General features: G+C 40.8%; 1 protein-coding gene across 4 annotated transcripts in view; it reads right to left on the reverse strand.

Moving 5' to 3' along the window:
- Positions 1 to 1,709: 1,709 nt before the first annotated feature.
- Positions 1,710 to 15,429, reverse strand: part of GABBR1 (gamma-aminobutyric acid type B receptor subunit 1) — a 44,522-nt gene continuing 30,802 nt past the window's right edge. For 3 of the 4 annotated variants that reach the window (XM_072641516.1, XM_072641518.1, XM_072641519.1), the window contains 13 exons: positions 13,494 to 13,748; positions 12,511 to 12,574; positions 11,208 to 11,285; positions 9,413 to 9,563; positions 8,677 to 8,809; positions 7,705 to 7,821; positions 7,421 to 7,528; positions 6,851 to 6,944; positions 5,880 to 6,007; positions 4,801 to 4,929; positions 4,366 to 4,509; positions 3,884 to 4,053; positions 1,710 to 2,145 (listed from right to left, as the gene is read on the reverse strand). In XM_072641516.1, coding sequence (XP_072497617.1) covers positions 2,136 to 2,145; positions 3,884 to 4,053; positions 4,366 to 4,509; positions 4,801 to 4,929; positions 5,880 to 6,007; positions 6,851 to 6,944; positions 7,421 to 7,528; positions 7,705 to 7,821; positions 8,677 to 8,809; positions 9,413 to 9,563; positions 11,208 to 11,285; positions 12,511 to 12,574; positions 13,494 to 13,748 — 1,581 coding nt within the window. In that variant the 3' untranslated portion in view covers positions 1,710 to 2,135. Of the gene's footprint in view, positions 4,054 to 4,365; positions 4,510 to 4,800; positions 4,930 to 5,879; positions 6,008 to 6,850; positions 6,945 to 7,420; positions 7,529 to 7,704; positions 7,822 to 8,676; positions 8,810 to 9,412; positions 9,564 to 11,207; positions 11,286 to 12,510; positions 12,575 to 13,493; positions 13,749 to 15,429 lie in introns of all 4 variants that reach the window. The other variant, XM_072641517.1, reaches the window with a different exon arrangement.

A 15,429-nucleotide genomic window follows, 5' to 3' on the forward strand; every position in this document is an offset into this window, starting at 1 on the left:
ATACTTAAATCTTGTAAGAGGAAATTTAGTAAATAATGTAATGTCTTGCACTTAAGTTCAAAAAATCAATTTCACAAGCATCAGATGTGGGGGACAAGTTTACATAGTAGTTCGAAAAAAAAAAACCCTTGGGGTTTTGGTACACTGAAAGAGCAATATGAGTCAACAATGTGAAATCTCATTTTGGGGCATGTTAAGAAAAACATAGCTTCTTGCAACAAGTGATAGTCCTTTGGTACTTTGCCATGGTCAGATTACACCTGTAGTATTGTTCTGTATCATTTTAGAAAGGACATTGGTAATTAATACCCAAAAGAGTCCATATGAGGGAGATCAGGGTAATGAAGTTCCTTGATTCTACCATGTGAGGTTCATTGAAGAAACTAGGAATATTTAGTCTAGAGAAGACTGCAGGGAGCAGGGAGGAAGGAGCAGGGACCTGATAACTGTGTTCAGTGGTATATCAAAGAGCACTGACTCTGATGTGAAAGTACACATGTTCAAATTCCACCTCTGATATTTATTACTTGTGTGACCTTGGGCAATTAATAACTTCACCTGGTCTCAGTTACTACCACTTTAAAATAAGGTTGGACTAAATGGTTCCCTTCTAGCACTTCATCAATGATCCTAAGTATCTAAAGTTGTTTGTTCTACATTCTCGAAGAGGACCATGACATCAGGGAGGTTGTGTCATGACTTGCAAGTGGATTGGATTTAAGTGAGGGAGGGCTGTGCAAAGTCACCAGTCTCACTTTCTCCTCCAGAGCCTCTTGGGCCCAAGGGTGAGAAATAGATCAGGATGACTGGAGAAGGCCCTGGATAAAGTTCCTGAAGAGTTGTATAGAAGGGATTAGACTTCAGAATGAGGAGAACTCAGTAGAAATTGCAGAGAAGTCCATTTGTACTTGATGTCAGGAAAAATTTCCTAATGATCAAAGCTGTACACAAGTAGGATGGACTCCCTTGGGAGAGAATGGGATTCCTCCCATTGGAGGTCTTCAGGAAGTGCATGGATTCAGAGAGGATGCCTTTGGGGGAAAAAGTTGCAATAGAATTGGTAAGGTCCCTTCCAACTTAAGGGTTCCATGATACTGTAACTCCTTCCCAGAGCAAGGCGGGGCAGGGAGTGAGGAGAGAAAAGTCTTCCTAACTGCTCTGTAATCAATGTATTCTCATTACACGAGACAGAGTTCTTCCAGTAGGTTTCCCCAGCATCATCCCTCATGCTAAGGAAGACTGGTTTCCCCTTTGTGAGCTCAGCTACTGAAAAAACTTCACCTTCAAATTTTTAATTTTTCCATGAGGATGGTGGTAACACACTTCTCTTTCTGTATGCTGCCTAAGAGGGATTATCTAGGCCATAGTCATTTTCTTCCTCCTCCTTCCTCCCTAGAAGTTATATCAGAAGGAGATGGGATTCAATAGACATCAATTATCTATGTTCCTTCTGTCTTTATAATAATATAATACATCTTTATATGATACATAATTATGTAACATAATGTCTTTATAATATAAGGAATTAGAAATCATTAATTCTCTTTAACTTTAAATAGGATGTCAAGGGCCAAGCATCTCTCTGCCAAGACATGTGGTCATCAAGAGGCAATAAATCAAGTTCCAGAAAAAGAAAAGTAAGAGAACAAGAGATATCTCCCTGCAAAGCCTGGGAGCTCACAGGATACAAAAATCTAAGCAGCACAGTCTTAACTTTTGATCATTAAATAATAAAGATTTTATTTCACTGCCCTCATACTTTTTTCCCCAGGAAGCAGTGTTCAAAGAATTTTACTGCTGAAGGATTCCTTATAATGCCATTTCATTCATCTTCTATAGATGTTCTCATGGTATTTTAAGTGCAAAGGAGACTTCTCAGACTCTGATGTCAACATGCTTCAGGATGTAGAGACTATTCCTGTTAAGGAGTCCTTCCTCCCCTCAATGATTCTAAATGGCAGCTACCACCCTCTCCCCCACAAGAGGAAAAAAAAAACATTCTCCTCAATGCCTCATTGACTTAAAATTTAAGTAATTGCTTCAGTCTTCCAAGATAAAGAGGTGGTTTGCTCCTTTCTCAACAAGAGGAAGGAAGAGATGCCATCTGTCACATTGATCTCTGGTTTATTGAAGGCCTAGGAGAATCTTCCCCAGAAGACACCACAATATGAGGAAATATCCATGCCCAGTATGTCCATCTATTTATCCTAGTTGTTGAAGGCACCTTTCCTTCAGGTCAAGACTGCTTACCAGCTAACCAGTAGAAGTAGCTCAATTACTCCCCCTATGCCTTCTCCATCAATTCTCCCCAAAACCTAAGCCCAAGGGAGTTGTGTTAGAAAGGAGGATCACAGAGAGGACAGATATGAATATGGATAGAGTGCTAAGTGGTTGTGACTATAGGAAGGTGAGTATCATATGAGGGGAGGGAAAGGGGAGGTTATCGCATGGGTAGGGGTATGGGCAAGAGGAAGCAAGCAAGCATAGAAGGAGAGGAAATCCATCAACATGAACAATGAATGTGTAGGAAGGGCACATGGGTTTATGAATGAGAATATACAGAAAAAGTAAACATGTGGCTATAAAAGTACAAAGAATACAGAGGTGACTGAGCATGTGTAAGAAAAGCATTAGTTATAGCACTTGCAGATAGTGGCATATGTAAAAACGCACATGACCATGAGCACAATGACAGGACTGAACCTGTGATTTTATTGGCATAGGGAACTCTCAAGTAAGGAAACTATCAGTGCAGGATGGCACCTCATGCAACTTATAGTCTTAGAGGGCTGGCAAGAGCAATGAGAGCTTACGTTACTCAGCCAGTGTCACACAGTTAGTGCACATCAGAGTCAGGACTTGAACCCAGGTCTTCCAGGTTTTCAAGGTCAGCTCCCAATGCACCATATCACACAGCTTCTCTAATTTACTGGACATCTCCAACCACAAATGATCCTTCAAATTGCTCATGTCACCATGGCCTTTCCTATGTGTTTATAATACTCTAACTTGTATTAAAACTGATTGTTAACTTATCTAATCTCTACTAAACTTTAAACTCCAAAAGGATAGGGACTAGGTGGTTTTTCATCTTTCTTTGTGCCTAGGACATATGAAATCCTTAAAATACATGTGCTGAAATGAATGTAAACCAAGTATCTTTGTGAGCAAAGATGTGTGGGAAGAGTCTATATGCAGTGGCAAGCACAGGCAGGAATAAGTCAGAGGCAAAAGTGCAAATAAGCCTGGGCAAGGAAAAGAAGAATGCGGGCAAAGTAAGAAGGCTAAGTGGGAGAGCCTGAATGTTTGTGAAGGGAGCAGGGAGAAGAGTGAAAAAGCACAAAGGTGCTAAATTAAGAATAGGAATGACCCAACACTGGAAAAGACAATGGCGAGAAAGAAGGAAAAAAACACATTTATAAAGTACATAGAACTATGAGTGTATGAGAGTATAAAAAGGTACATAGTATGTGGCAGGAGGGGTCCAGAGGAACACAGTAAGTATGAATTAAATGAGTCAAGTGGATTGGAGATGGAGTTAGATGTGAGTCACAAGAAGAAAGGAGATGGTAGTGATGAGTATATATACATCAAGAGATGACCAGGAGCAATTAGAGATGAGGTAATAAAGCAGGACATGAAGATGTATGGGTATGAGGAAAGAGGCTTGTTTCCCACAGTGCTGGAAACCCAACCCACCCCAGGAGAGACAGACAGACAGCAGTGGGATTAGAAAGCCCATTTCTGTCCCCCAGGGGATGAGGGCTTCTCCCTATTTCTCCCTAATGCTCTCCAAAATCTTTTCCCACTTCCCTTCCTTCATTCCTCCCCCCCCAAAAAAAGCCCTTATCTCTTTCCCTTCCCCTCATTCCCATTCCCTCACTTATAGAGCAAATGGACCCGGCTCCCATCACAGCTGAGCCGGTCAGGTGGCTCAGAGGTACCACAAGGAAGGCCCCCTGAAGGGTCCGGGGGAGTTGGGGGATGACGCCGTGAACGGAGCTGCTGCCGAGACTGGAGCTGATGGCGAAGTTCAGAGACGCGTTCCTCTTTCTAGTGGCAGAAAAATAAGAGCAAAAAGGAAAGAGATGACAGGGAGTAGGGAGGGAATGTTGAAGGAGGAGAGGGAAAGAGGTAAGAAAAAAGGAGGGGGGAATTGAGAAGGAGGAAAGAAAAGGGATACCAGGAGGATGGCAAGAGAATAAAGGAGTTAGAAGGAAATGAATGAAAGGGAAAAGATAAGAAATGAAAGCTTTCAACTTACAAATAGAATAAAATAGAATATAAACCCTACAAACCCTTCTTCTCAAAACTACCTGTCCCTCAGAATCACAAGCTGACCTTCCCTTAGACTCTTCCACCCACCTCAGCAATGATCTTCTCTAGCTCCCGATTCTCTTTCTCTAGCAGTCGTGATTTCTCTTCCTCATTGTTATTGGTAGATGAACCTGTCTTCATGGTATCTTGAGCCTCAGACTGCCACTCTCCTCTGGTGATTAGTCTTCGCATCTGAGGGGAATTGGTACAGAAAGGAGAACAAAACACTCACCTGAGTCTAATGGCTAAGGTGGGGAGGGGGAAGGGTAAAATCAGAGTCTAGAAAGTATATGGAGGGGGAGGGAGAACTCCTGGGTTATGGGAAGGGATAAAATACAAGAGGAATAAGAAAGAGGGTTAAAGAGAAACAAAAGACAAAAGGACAGAGATAGAGTCAGGAAGAATTAGAAAACATAGATAAATCCAGATTAAGAAAAGGGAATTCATTAAGAAAAACAGCTTCCTCCTATCCCAAAGCCTCACCTTGGGCACAAAAAGCACAACTAGGGTAATGTAGGAGGAAAATACAATGGCAAGAGAAGCAAAGGCAAAAGCGGCATCCTGTTGACTGGACAGGATCATAGTGACTGGGGCAGTGATGAGACACAGGACCTGAAAAATAAGAGATTAAAGACACTGGGAATTTTAGAGTCCAAGAAGATGTGGGACAAATTTCCTCCCTCCCTAATTCTTATCACAATGTAAATTTGGGGAGCCACCAAGGAAAGCATATTTCCTTTGGTTATCTCATTAGAGATAACCTCTGTCAGGGATCATGGTAACCATTGGTTTGGAGATGAATTCCAAAGAAATTTATCCCACAATTATTTCCTCAGTCCTGACCAATCCCCTTCTCCCCTGTGCTTCCTCAGAGATATGAGTATAGCCAATAGGTAGGCATAGAATTAGCCTACACACACATTTGGTATTCCCCATCTGCCTCAGAAATGGAAAGACATTTAATTTCATTCAATAACCAATTATTAAATGATACTATGATCAAAAGCACTGTGAAGAGGAGGAGCAGAATCCATTTCCTTTAGACTTAATATGAATCTTAGCCAGAGCCATAATGAAGGTGCCTCCAACCAGGGTGCTAACAATGGGAGGTATGTTTTCAGCCTGTTTCTCCCAGTTCAATTCATCTCCCAGTCCAAGGCCACCCACCCCAGTCTAAAGACTGGGGTGTCACTCTAGTAATACCTCTCCTCTGTAACTCTTCCTAAGGTGGAGGAATGGAAGGGCTGTGGAAAGGGCAGGAACTGTTTTCTATGCCATGGAGGCATGAGTCAGGCTCCCTGGGGGACAAGTCAACTCCTTTTCCAGTATGACTGCTCCTAGGGAAGACTATGCCACCTCCCCCCATTTCTACTCTACCCCTTTTCCCCGCCTCCCTACCCAAGCCAGGTGAATTTGCTCTAGTATCACAAATTCTTGGTTAAGCCTCTGATCTTAGGCTCCACAACCTTAATGTTATCAGAACTCCATTTCTGAGTCCTGGGATGATCTACCCATGTGTACCTACATGTCATTGATTCAGAGATAATATCAAAATGGCTCACCGCCACATTGTAGATTGCCATGCCAACAGCACGGTGGTCATTGATTTTCTCAGTGGAGACACTCTTGGTCTCATAAGCAAGGAAAATCCCAAGCAGCAGCAATAGTCCCTTATACCCATAGAAGATACCTAGGGAATAAAGAGGTCACATGGTAAACAATGATCTTCACTTCCTCCCAACACCTGTTCCTTCCCCAATACCCTCAACTTCCCTAATCCTTCACCAGCTGCCATCTTTTATAACAGCTCCATAATTTGTCATTAAAGCAAAGTGAAGGATGACCTTTCTAGTTTCTCTTATTGAGTAGCACCACCAATCCCTTCTTCCCGCCCTCCCATATTGACCCCACCTCCCACTTATCTTCCCTAAATCTCATTCCCTTTTCCCTATAAGGGGCTATCCTTTGAATATAAGGTGATACTGCTGGCCTCTTTTCAGCAGGACATATGCTCCAAGTTTTTTTCTCAGTAAAGGTGATGTACTGTCCTGAACTGTACATACTGGCTTTCCAGATCACCAATTCTGGCAGCCAAGAACAAATATGGTGTGTGTATATAACAGGACTTTCCAGGGTCAAGTCACATAGTCTGTGGCTATAGAACATAGCAACACCAACTGAACCAAAAGAGAATGAAGCCTCTAACTTGCCAGTCACAGATGGTATATACTTGTCGATAAGGTAGTCCCAGCTTATTCCTCTGCCACTACAGAAGTGTGACTCATATCTCTATCTTAGAGTTTCAGTTCCTTGCAGACAGAGATAAATTGTCTTCCATTCTTGGAAAAGCCTTTATTATATGAAGTACTTTCACATGGGAGATATGCAATCCAAGTTGTTAAAAATGTTAAAACTTTGTGCATTTACCCCAGGTGACTCCTACCCATTTCCCCAACCCCCTTCATTGTTTCTGTCCTCCTCCCTTCTGTTTTCATGATCACTTTTGTCTCCAGGTCCCCCATGCCCCACCTACCGAGCCAAGTATTCATTTTCTTGGAGCTGCAGTGCTCCAGCTGGGGCAGAATGGAGATGTCAATATCTTGCTTTGGCTCCTCCTTCGTGAAAGACTATAGGGAAAAATGGGACCATAGGTACAAAGGCTGCCACTTCTCACATTCTACTGCCTGTCTAGGATATGGTCTCCAACTTTTCCCCTTTCCCCAAATAAGTTATCTTCAATACCAAGACCTCCCACTCAATAACATTCCCAGTTCCCAGTTTTTGTCTGTGAGCTTCCCTTCCCAATCTCCACCCCCAAATCCCTGCTCCCCACTTTTGAGAGCATCAGTTCCTTAAATGTACCCTACCTGATTATTATCTATATAATACCTTAGGTCTTCTGCTTCCTTCCCCTCCCTCCAACTGTATAATAAATACACCTTTGATAGAGCTCTTTCTAAGGGGAAAAGGGTCTCTCCAATGCCTAGTAGGGGCCAGAGAGTTATCTCTGCTGGGGTCTTCTGAACTAATTTCTAATAAGGTCAATGCTATTACGAATTGCCCTCAGTCCCTTCAGTTCCAACTCCATAGCTTTTAAGTGTACCTCAATAGTTCGATGTAAGGGATCCACAATCTGCCAAATAATCAATGTGAAAACATCCAGTCCCACCAGCAGCCCCACTGTAGCATAAAGTTTCCAGGATTCTAGAGTCTAAGCCAAAGAGGACATGACAATTATTAATAGAGACAGCCCTATGCGGGGATCCAACCACTCCCCACCTTCAATACCACCAAAAATCTACCAATGATTCCTGGAAAGGATAAGGAGATTGAGGTAGAGGGGGCTAGACTTGGCAGAGGATTAGGGGAGAGGGCAGGTCAGCTCACCTTCCGTCTTTCCTTTTTTTCTTCCTTCTTTGTGAATACTGTATGGACCCACCAGATCTTAGTGAACATGGAGCCATAACCCAGACTGAAGCCCAAGCCTAAAAGCCAGAGTCGGGCCTAAGGAAAGAAAAAGAATATGTACATGCATTGTGGAAAGTGGAGAGAAGAAAGAGAGGGGCCCATGGCAAGTAGAAAAGTAGAGAACAAGGGAGAAACTTGAATAGAGGAGTTGAAGATTGTGGAGTTGTTAGAGGAGGAATAAGGTTGAGAAAGAGTACACACAAGATATGAGGATCCAGACAAGAAGAAAGACAGAGACAAAGAGATGGGAGAGAGTGAAGAGTGCCAAGAAAATGGACATGGGATAGTTAAGATAAAGTGCTCCTCAACCCAATGTGGGACTCCCTCTTCTCAATCTTCAGTTCTTATCTTGAACCCCTACTACACAACAGTGATGTTATCCTAGTGGATTTCTTGTCCATGCATGCTTTTTCTTTACCTCTACTTCATCTCCTACCTACAAGGTGTCTAATGGTGACTTTGGAATGCTTTCCATTTTTTTAACAGAATTTTATCCACATAGGGAGATCCCATTCTGGTTACTACCTGAACCAATGTAGATTGGAATGGGCTCTGCAACTTATAGTTGCAGAGTTGCTTGGGGCACTGAGGGTAATGGACCTGCCCCAGGATCACACAACCAGAAGCAGGACTTGAAACCAAAACATCCTGGTTCCAAGGCCATTTCTTTGTTCACTATGCCATTCCCTGGAATTTAATTGCAAAATAAATAGGGTTGGGAAGGACTTGAATAGTCAGGCAGAGACAAGCATGGCATATTAACAGGTGGAGGATAGGAATATGAAGAACAAAGCTATAAGAGAAAAGGGGAAAAAAAGAGAAAATAAAGCATGAGAGATGTCTTAAGCAAGATGGTAATAGGACACAACTTCCAGGATCAAAGCTCCTTACCTGACAAACAAAGGGGAAGTGGCCTTGCCTAATGTGGTAGCCATCCAACCCAAGTGGGAAAACAGCAGCTAAAGCCAAGGAGCAGCCCACTGCAGTCAAATTGTTCAAGTTTGGCTGTGAGTTCTGGATATACCTAGAATAGAGGGGTAAAGGGGAAGACCAATTACCCCTCTGCAGATAAACCAAATTGTTCCCACTCAATACCACAAGTGTAAGCCCAGGCATGGAGACCATGGGACTACAAGAAAGCAAACTTTTAAAGGCTTGAGAGAAATCAGATTAAGAGTAGTCTTTGGATATAGATAGAAATTTCCCTCTCCAATACTAGGAAGGAAGAGGAGAAAGGATCATGTTCATAACTGGGCAAAAAGTGGGACCACAGAGGGCCTACAAGTGTCACAAGTGTCCTTGAGTCTATATTTTGCATAGGACCTATCAGTGCTTTAATGCCTCTGAGGAGGCATGCGCCCCCCCCCCCCGCCCCCCCCCCACATAGATGACTTGAAGGACAGGAAGGAATTTATAGTCTATATCCCTAACTTTAATTCAAATGCTAACTGGAAAGTCAGTGAGCCAACACTGGGCAGACATTCTTGGGGTTTGGCTTTATAACGAACCAAAACTTTGTTTCTACCATGATATCTATTTATGGGTAGATTAATGAGTAGAGGCCATAGTGGTCATTTGAGAGATAAAGTTTAAAAAAAAAACAGAGAAAGGTGGAGAAGGAACTGACCGAACATGAGAGTTGTAGATGTTAAAAGAGAGACAAACGATGGCCAGCACGATGCCCAAACTGGATAGTACTGAGACCGAGATAAAGAGCTTCTGGGACAGATAGCGGAATGTCGTGATGACCACAGTTTGGTCAGCTGGGGGGGACCCTCCTGGATTGGAGAAGGAAATGAAACAGAAAAGAAAAAAAAAGGATAGAACTTTAAAGGGTGAGGGATCTGAAGCAAATGCCTGTGATACATGTGCGCGTACACACACACACACACACACACACACACACACACACACATGCACACACTAACATATATGAAATCCTAATCCAACTAAGGAAAGGAGAGAGGCTACAGAAAATCTAGATGTTACACTATGGGAGCAAATATTCCTAACAGGCAGGATCAGGAGAGATGTTGAGTTTCATCACCAAAGTAGGTTGTAAAGTTTCCGTTTCTTAAGCAAAGGGAAGTGCATTACAGTGAAAGGAGCAAGGCACAGTCATAATCAGGCAAAAGGGTAGACTAAGAGGTTTCTTCTAGCCTTGAATCAAAAAGTCATCAAGCAAGAGAACTACAGAATCACAAAGCTGGAAAAAATCTTGAACATATTATGTAGTCCAGAATCTGCTTTTAGAGCGAATATCTAAACCACAATAGCTTAGAATATCTACAAATTCCTTAAGGGGTATCACAAAATTCCCCTAAGTTCTCCAAAATAATTACCTTCACTTAAATAAAATATAAATATATGTTGGATATATGAATACACTGTATATGTGTATATATACATATATACATGCATATATATAATATATGTATATTTTTTATCTATATACATATTATATGCACACAATACTTAGGAGGGGAGAAGGCCATATTTAAATAAAAGAACAAGGTGCTGAAACACCACAAAAAAAAAATGTGGGGTATCAATAGCCTAAACCATCAGGGACCAGATGTTTGGCTAGCTTCCTATCTTTCTCTTAAACATCTTCAGGGCAGAGACTATACATTTACCGTCGGTTGCCCAGCTCAAAGTTGTTCCCCTCTGAAATTCTTCTTTTTAACTAATTGTTATTTCTATTTTAAACTAATTTCCACATAAATGAAAAGTACTGTGTAGGATCCTTCTCATTTAAAACTCTTTATGTGCTTGAAGACAAAAATTAGGTCATTCCTTAGTTTTTTCTTCTACAGGATAAACACCCCAGTTTGCTCCCTGAATTTTCATCTCAAGTCAAGTCAGGGGTTGGGATTATTTTGAATATTTCATGATAACACCATAATATAGAATTGTAGAAGAAGAATAAATATTAGATGTATAAAGAGTCTTAGATTTAGATGTACAAAGAGCCTTAGATATTGTCTAGACCAATCACCTTCTTTTACAAATATGAAAAATGAACCACTGAAAAGTTAAGTATTTTGCCTAAGGTCACACATTTAACTAGTGGAAGAGAAATTTTCTTCTGCTCATGGTCTTTCCACTCTATCAGAAACCCTCAATGTGAAAACCATTTCCTTCCTTCAACCACAAGCCTATGGTGAAGGGCCCTAACCCTATACTTTAGTTTACCTACTGCTAATATCTGTGACTCTCTTACTACTCTATAAACTTAGATGAGTCTTTTTTGATTCCCCTCTAATTTCCTGATCCTGGGTCTTGTGCTATAGCTACCACATTCTAGCCACAGCCCTCCCTCCACCTCCATCAACAATAATGGCTTGTTTGTTTGTTTCCTTCTCAGAAGGAAAAGGGATATAGAAAATAAAGTCACAGAAAAGGCAACAGATGTCACTTACCAATCCACTTATCAGCACCCAGCCAGTGGAGGTCATCCTTGGTGCTATCATAGTAGCCAATCTGCATGTATTTTCCACCTAGGTGGAAGAAAGAAATAGAGAAGGCACAAGAGGAATTTAGAAAACAACCAGAATCCCCTTCTCTCCCCATTTCCTGAAGAGCCATACTGCCATTCTCTTTGACTTCTCTTCTATGTGACCCTAGGGATGTCAAGCTTAGAATTGAAAGGATCCCCATAAAAGTAGTACAGTATGCCCAACCCAGCTCAGACAGACAAGCATCATTCCTAGCTTTAAACCTCTCTAGAGAAAGGCCGCTCCACAACTTTTCTCAGTTATCTATTCCAATGTCTCACACTTCTCCCTGCCATTCTCTGTTCCAGGCAGCTTCTGCAAGCTCTATTTTATTTCCCTTCCGTTGTAGCTAAATATCTTTCTTTTTTTCTCATCTTGGACACAGAAAGAAGGGATTGAGATAGAAAAAAGGAGCTTTTCAAAGAGATCCAAGAAATAATTCTCTTTACCAAAGACTAGAGAAAGTAAATTAATTCAGAGAAGCTTATTGGTCATACAGGAAAACTCATATTAAGAAAACCCAATTCAATAATGATTCATAAATTTACAGAAATGTCAAACTTAAAAAGCAGGGTGGTAGTTGGCTTTACAAAAAAAAAAATGATGAATCATTTAAATGGCAATGTTGTTTGAAATAATTAGAACCCTTTGCAAATTTAAAACATATTAGCAGTTTAACATAAACAGATTAACATAGAAACAGATTAAAACTCCGTGATTGGAAGAGCAAGGATGAAAGTAAGAGTGGGGAAAATTTAATATAAGAAACTTGGCATTTTAATGTCTATAAGAAATGAAGCTAAAGGATCTCCGAAATGGTAATATAAGTCATTGGGGAAATAGGATTTAATTCAATTTACAAACAACTTTTTTTAGGAATACAGCTATTAAGTATAAAGTGAGTTACATATAGTGTATATATGCACATATTTGCATATGTATGTACATATATAAGTGACAGACAGATAGAGAGACAGACAGACAGACAAATGGATGACGGATGGATGGATAGATGGAAGATAGATGAATGGATAGAACTTTTATGGTTGTCACTTTCTTCCACCTGAGAAATGGAGAAGATAAGCCAGGGCACAGGGAAAAAGGAAATGAAATAACCTTGTAATTTTTATCAGCGTTCCACTTGACAGCTCTCCCCATTTGGTGTCTCCCTCTCCATTTAGGATCCCTCCCACATCCCAATTCTCCTCCCCACAAACCTTGCCCTCACCCTGCAGCTGTTCAATGAGAGTCCGAGCCATCCTAGAACCACTAGCATCAAATACCACATGGCCCTAAAAGGAGGAAATGGGGATGGGAGGAGGGAAGTGAGGAGGGATGGATAAAAGGAGGACAGAAGAAAAAGCAAATCAGGGACACTTTCATTTCTCATGTTTTCAATAAATGCTATTTATGGTATTTTCCTACATATAGGACACACCCCAGTTGTCAGTACCCTAGATTTTAAGACATCATTCCCCTAAAGAGATGAAGCTAAGCATCTGTGACAGCAAATTACCTTTAAATTATAAAGAGCACTAGACTGAGTTAAGAGACCTATGGTCTAGTTCTACCTTTGCCTTTAGCTAGCTGTATGACCCTGGGCAAGTCATAAATCTCTATGGGTCTCAATTTCCTCATCTATAAAATGAAGATGTTTGTGTAGATGCTCTCTAAATTCTCTTTCAGCAATAAAAATTCTATGGTATTAAAGAGACTCATGAAAATCAGGTGGTAATCTGATAACAGGTCTCAAGGGAATTGAATACTCTTTCTCTTTAATAACAATAATAATAATTCTCTTTTGTAATAATAAATTTATGTAGAGCTTCAAGATTCATGAAAGGCTTTATAAATACATTTTTCATTTTATCCTCACAACTCTCAGTCAAGATCTCGTAGCTAGTAAATCTTTGAAACAGCATTTTAATTCAGGTCTTCCTGCCTCTAGGTCTAGCACTATCCACTGCAACATCTAGCTGCCTTTATATTTGCTATTTCTGTAACTTTTTAAGAGGGTGATGAACAGACAAATGCCAAAAATGAGTTTGGGGGCAAAGGAAGGTTAGGTCCATGCAATCTAAGGAAATTCCAAAAAATCTATCCTGAATAAAAGTATACTGTGGGTCTGGAGGAGGAAAGATATTTTAGAGGATAAAAGTCTTTAAGTGAGAAAAAAGTCTAGTGAAAAGCAAAGGATGGGACAAGACTCACAGAAACTCCTTCAAAGGATGAAGAGTTCATTGCCCGGTAGATCTGATCTGTGATGGTCTGGTTGTTATAGTTGAAGTCCTCCAGTCGCACCCCACCACTCGAATGGACTCCACTGCCCCCTGATGTCTTGTTCAATGCTAAAGCCAAAGCCCAGATGGCGTCATAAGCCAGAGGTGCCTCCTGAAAGCCACCAGTCTCCTCAGCTTTCTTGCTTCCCAACCGCTGGGTCAGTTTTTGCACAAATTCCTGGGATGTCTGATGAAGGAAGGAATAAAGGAGTTAATATGCCATGTTCCCATTGGCATATGCAATTGCCTTGACTCCTGCTTCATTCCCCATTTAATTCATATACTTATTCATTTAATGTACGAATGATGATAGGTCTAGAGCTGGAAAAAATCTCAGCAGTCAAGTAATCTAAATCCCATCATTTTACAGATAAGGAAACTGAGGTCCAGGTAGGTTAAGATCACCCAAGATCACACAGGTAGTGACAAAGGGGAAATCTGAACCCAGGTCCTCTGACCCCAGAGCCCTTACTCTTTCCTTCATACCATGCTTCCTTCTTGTTTACCCATCTGTTCTGGTCTGTATCCATATGTCTGTCATGGCTTATAAGGCAAATACATAGAACAAGGGCACTGAGTCTTTTTAATTTAGTTTGATAAGCTCTTAGCATAGAATCATACATAAACAGATTAATTCATGAAGACTTTGGATTATTGAGGATCAACAAGGGAGAAAAATGGATATGGATGGGGGAAAGGGAGGGATAGTCAAAAGTTTAAGAGGGTTCCCTCTATATTGATATACAGATTTCCCTCAGAATTCATTAAAGGCCTAGAAAGAGAGTGAAAAGAGAAATGGATTTAGAGGTAGAGGATTTAAACTTGAATTACTGTTTTGCTGCTTACCTCAGGAAAATTATTTATTTCCATAGACCAGTTTATTCCTTTATAAAATGAAGGGGTTACTCTTCTATGACTTCTAAGGTCTATTCCAGCTTTTAAGTACTATGAGCACCTCACTTCAGGCCTAGTTTTTTAACTATTATCTATAGATATTATAGAATTATAGAATTATTATCTATAGAACATCTCTACTTGAATGTCCCATCATTTCAGACTCATTATGACCAAAATTGAACTAGTCTTTCCCAAAAAAACTATCTCTCCCTTACGATTTCTCTATTTCCACCATTCTCCCCATCACAAGGGCTTGAAAATCTTGGAATCAGTATCACCTCTTTGTTCTCTATGATCAACGACCAAATTCTGTCAGTTCTCCCTTTGAGATCTCACTCAGATTTGTTTCTTATTTATTCCCACTGTGACTGTCCTATTCTAGGTCCAAGCAATGACATCCGCCTTTGAAATGGTCTCCCTCTTCCCATTCTCTCCCCATTACAATTTAAACACTATTTGAGATTGCCTTGGAAAGAAGGCATCAGCATCCACAACTGATGACCCCAACCCAACACCCAGCCCCTTTGATCTCTCAATTCCTTTTCCTATTTTCCTACTTTAAACTTGTCCCAGTTATACTGATTTTTGAGTTGGGATAAATACTGCCACTTCTGTCTAGCCTAATTTACTTAGCCTTTTAACACTTGTGGAAACATTCATTTTGCCAAGACAAGGACATAATTTTCAAAAGAAACTTTTACTGAGGAACTAAGAGACAACAATAAGCAAAATTAAATGTATAAAAATGAACAAGTCTACAGAGTACAGATTTTGTTCCTACCAACCTAGCCAGAGATCAGCTTGCTGGCACAGCTCACAGGAAGCCAGCTTTTTCCTCCCTTTTCTTCACCTCATCCTTGTCTGGGTTAGATGTGTGAGAACGGATGCTAGACCAAAATACAGAAATTTCTGGCTCAAGATCGACTTGGCTTGGCAGTGCTGCTAAAGTTGGTGGGATTCACAATCCCATA

This window comes from Notamacropus eugenii, chromosome 2, assembly GCF_028372415.1.
Source record: "Notamacropus eugenii isolate mMacEug1 chromosome 2, mMacEug1.pri_v2, whole genome shotgun sequence".
Lineage (NCBI taxonomy): Eukaryota > Metazoa > Chordata > Mammalia > Diprotodontia > Macropodidae > Notamacropus > Notamacropus eugenii.